Consider the following 4636-nt stretch of genomic DNA (forward strand, 5'->3'; position numbering starts at 1 on the left):
ATATATATATGTGTATATATATGTTTCGACGCAGTGTGTGTGTGTTTTGTGTGTGTGTGTGTGTGTGTGTGTGTGTGTGTGTGTATGTGTGTATGTGTGTATCTCTGTGTGTGTGACGACGCGGTGGAATCAACCGCTCGTAAATTTTTAGGTATGCAGAGTTACTGCTGTTACCTCGATGTTTTGGCCTATTCATTAGCCTTGCTTTTGGTGAAAAAATTCCCCATCTACCTCTAAAATAGAAGTCCAGATATTTGCGATTAAAGGAAGTGGGAGTCGCCTGGTTTCAGAAGTAAAATCAGCGTGAAAATGGCCCCAAAGGTTGGTAATTTCAATCGGTTGACAGTCCTTGACAACTGAAAATTTACATACATGTATTTTGTGCCTTTAATCAACCTTTTTCAGTAAAATTCAACCGGAAATGTATTTTAAAAAGTACATAAAAGGTGCTGAGCACATTAACCAAAACTAATTAAAAATTGCCGAATTGGCGGTAAATTGCCAGGTTCTCCGATTTCATTATTTTGACGAGCATCTGATTTCACCACAATGCTGTGAATTTTTGTACAATTTGAGGTCGGGCTGGGGCATAGCTGTACCACCCACCTCCCGCCAAAAAAAACAACAAAACAACAAACAACTATTACAGCTAACTAGAACATGTCTTGTGTTCAGTATTTTCATGAGCATGTACATCTAGCAGGAAAAGAAAAGTAAGACGTTAGAATCAATTCGACCTTTTTTAAGTGTACATTAACCCTTATACTTTTATCTGATTTCGTCCGGAAAACTAAAGGCATTTCTTTTAAGGCTTGTTGTTCTCTTCTCGCAGCTTTCTGTATTACGTCATCAATGGCGAAGGTCAAGGTTTGTACCGTATCGACCTCGGAGATATCTCTCACAAGTGGACCTCTTCATCGACGTCCCTCCCTTCGTCCGCCACAAATACGCCAAAAGCCGAACTGATTGTGGCGATGAGCGATCTCCGAACCCACGTCATTGACTTTGACAACGTGCACCTGTACCTCGTGAACAGCTCAGCTCGTACCATGCAAGCAGCGTTCCTCGATGGCTCCAACATGAGACCCTTCCACGAGGACACGGTCAACTCTGCCTTCAGTGATGTGTCCAGCATTGCCTTCTACAACCAGGTGAGTGGCTGGTCATAGAATACTAGACAATCAACCTTTACCTGTGTCAAGTATTTCTGTCCCTTTGCATGTCTAACTCTATCTTTTCTTTTCTATTTCTCTTCCTTTTTGTCTCTGACTCTGTCCATGTCTCTATTGCTCATTGTTCTTTACTCTTCATCCTCTATTTCCCTGTTTCTCTCTCCTCCTCCCCCTCTCTATTTCTCTCTCTCTCTCTCTCTCACTCACTCTCTCTCTCTCTCTCTCTCTCTCTCTCTCTCTCTCTCTCTCTCTCTCTCTCTTTCTCTCTCTCTCTCTTTCTCTCTCTCTCCCTCTCTCCTGGAAGAGGTCAGGGCAATGTGAAGATGGAACCACCGCTCACTTTCAGCAGTAAGGATTCTTCTAACGTGGAGCAGCACACACGAACATCTATTTTACCTTAGTTGAACTTTGTTGAGATAGTGTTTCTCCGGTAACCTATCATTGTGCAGATTCTGATAGGAATCTAAAACTATACAATATGTATGCTCAAAGCATAACTGTTTTAATATTCTGAAATTTGTTAAAAATGTACCTACCGGCATCTGTGGTGTAGTGGTAAGGCACTTCACTGTCGCTCGCAAAAGATACAAGTTCGGCTCGCGAGTGTTGAGAAAATTGTTATAGAAATATTTAGTGGGTGGTTGGCGGGTGCTCAGTTGTGGTTTGCTTCTTCTTTCCTATCAAACAACTATCGTCCTTATCTCTTTATAAACAAGAAGATTTATCTACCCTTCTTCTTGTTTATGTTTGTTACTCTCCTGTAACACCTCTAATCTTCTGGCGCTCATATGACCTTATGCAGTTGCGAGCGCCGTAAATCCTTTACTAAAACTAATAGAAATATCTCGGTCTTTCTGCTGAGACGTTGTATCCATCTCAGTCCTGGGTTGGCTATAGCGGGCAGGATCGAGGCCCAACTCATATACGATCTAAATCGTGTCGATGAGTGCGTAGAAACACCAACATTGAAAAACTACCAGAAATACCACTGGAACTTAACGCGAATTATAACAATATTATTGAAAATGAGAGGAAAATCTCAAGCTAAGCTTGAATGTGGTTTCTCCTTAGACCTTCATCTGGACGAATGGTAGCAAGATGTACGTGGAGGAGTACGAGTCTCACTACAAGAAATACATGCACAACGAGCTGCTGTTCTTCACGCCTCCATACATGGGACTCAATGTGTACCACCCGAGCGCCCAGCCCACACCAGGTCAGTCCAGTGTGCCTGTGTGTCTAAGGGTTCGTATTTAATTTTGGTGTGAGTATGTATGTGGGGGGGGGGGGAGAGAGAGAGAGAGAGAGAAAGAGAGAGAGAGAGAGACAGACAGACAGACAGACAGACAGACAGACAGACAGACAGACAGACAGACAGACAGACAGACAGACAGACAGACAGACAGACAGACAGACAGACAGACAGACAGACAGAGAGAAATATATAAGGCGGGAGAGGGGTGGGAGAAAATCGCGTTTCAATTAACATCTTTGTATACTGTTACATTATTTTAGTGCATCTTTTGCTGTCTGTCATTTTGTCAACATTTACCCCTCGGCTTAGTGCCACACCTTGGAAAAGTCTTCTTTGCATTTGCTAGTGCTGTAATATTATGATTATTCTAGTCGAGTGTTGTTCTGTAATTTTATAAAAATCCACCCTGACACAATGACACAAACATCCTGCTTTATCCAACAGTTCCTTCCAGTGCTCCCGACAAGGTGGAGGCACTGTTTACGCACAAGTTGGCCTACATACGATGGAAGCCACCGCCGCGCCTGCAATACCAAGGTGAGTGAGTGGCCCGTTCGTGTTGCATATTTTCAAACCCCTGTATCAATAACGTAAGGTTATTCAAGAGGTGGGATCTCCGATCGCATGGCTTTGTATTGTATGACATTCATAACTTTTTCAACATAGTAAGGTTGTTCATGAAGTGGTGTATTCCGATCGCGGCCTGGTATCGGGTCTGTTCAACACTGTTTAAGGTTATATAAGAGGTGGGACCTCCCAATGACAACCCGTATCTATCTATCTATCTATCTATCTATCTATCTATCTATCTATCTATCTATCTATCTATCTATCTATCTATCTATCTATCTATGTGGCGTCGGTGGCCTAGTAGTTAGGCAACCGTAAGGTCGTGGGTTCGAATCCCGTCAGGGGCCCGACGTTGTGTCTTTGGGACAGGCACTTTACATGAATTTCCCTCACTTCACCCAGGTGGGAATGGGTTCCCGGCTATAGACAGCGAAATATCTTGTCAGTTTGTTAGTGTTTGAGCGCTTAATCAGCTGCTTGCACTGTATGCTTCCCGGGAAGCTGAGAATGTTTCGGAGTGTTCTATGGTCTGCTGGGGTCATAATATAGTGTAAAGCGCATAGAGCCTGCTGATGAGCGAGAATATGCGCTATACAAATGTTATTTATTATTCTTATCTATCTATCTATCTATCTATCTATCTATCTATCTATCTATCTATCTATCTATCTTATTTTTCTGTCTTATCACTACCACCTGCTCCCCCTCAAAGTTAGATGAGCTCATGAACTACTGTTCTCAGATGTGCATAATAGGTGATATTTTAAATCCTGGGCGTACTCTTTTTTTTCTGCTCCTTTTTTCTTCACACTATGTTCTAGACCGCTATCGACGTTACCCATTTGTGCCTAGCAGAAGCTTGATTTATCTCTCAGGTTTTGGAGCCTGGAACAATTGGACGTATGAGTTACAACTAGCCCTGTCACATGACGGCCACAGTGTTGTGGGCGACGTCCAGGAGTACAGCATCGCTGACCTCAGCCTGTCCGTGTCTGGTCTGAAGGCAGACTCAATCTACGTCATCAAGGTGCGAGCGAGGTCAGAAGCGGGATTCGGGCCCTGGTCCGAGAACTTCGTTGGCCGGACTCTGAAAAAAGGTGAGAACTAGCATGTGGGAACTTTGGTTCGTGAGTCTTTATTATTGATATTTCCTTCACAATGTAGAGCGTTTAGCTGGCGGGCTGCTTCGGAGCAGGGTAAACCTGGGCTGAACGGGATACAACATCCTAGCAGACTGACGGAGTTACTCGATTTAAAGTCAAATTTCCTCGGGAATCGAACTGATGTCTTCTGCGTGTAAAGGCTAAGGCTAAAAAGCCTGACCATTGCACCACATACCCTAGTGTTTATGAAACAGAAGCACCTGAATTTACCAAATGTTTTGTGCCACATGTGATGAAACCGGGTTTACGGTGGTCACGAGTATTTCTGTTACTGAACATCTCAGAACAGACTTTCGAGAGGGATTTGCAGTTTGCTATTTGCACCAATCATTTCTGATTTATGAAGTCAAAAAAAAAAGAAAAGATTATAGGGTATTACAGGCAAGTGTAGAAGTTAACTTTGGACACTGATTTCAGGCGGGCATTCGCCTGCATGAGATGTGTGTGTGTGGAAGGGCGGGGGGTAGTTGTTTTGA

At 43.3% G+C, this 4636-nt stretch overlaps 1 protein-coding gene across 1 annotated transcript in view; it reads left to right on the top strand.

The window, feature by feature from the left end:
- The window catches only part of LOC101862307 (proto-oncogene tyrosine-protein kinase ROS), a gene marked incomplete at its 5' end in the record, with an annotated part of 60952 nt that overhangs the window by 36349 nt on the left and 19967 nt on the right, over positions 1–4636 (top strand). The window contains 4 exon segments of the mRNA XM_035972711.1: positions 833–1151; positions 2244–2388; positions 2872–2964; positions 3873–4094. Of these exon segments, the coding sequence (XP_035828604.1) occupies positions 833–1151; positions 2244–2388; positions 2872–2964; positions 3873–4094 (779 nt within the window).

The sequence above is a fragment of the Aplysia californica genome, unplaced genomic scaffold (genome assembly GCF_000002075.1).
Source record: "Aplysia californica isolate F4 #8 unplaced genomic scaffold, AplCal3.0 scaffold00810, whole genome shotgun sequence".
Classification (NCBI taxonomy): domain Eukaryota; kingdom Metazoa; phylum Mollusca; class Gastropoda; order Aplysiida; family Aplysiidae; genus Aplysia; species Aplysia californica.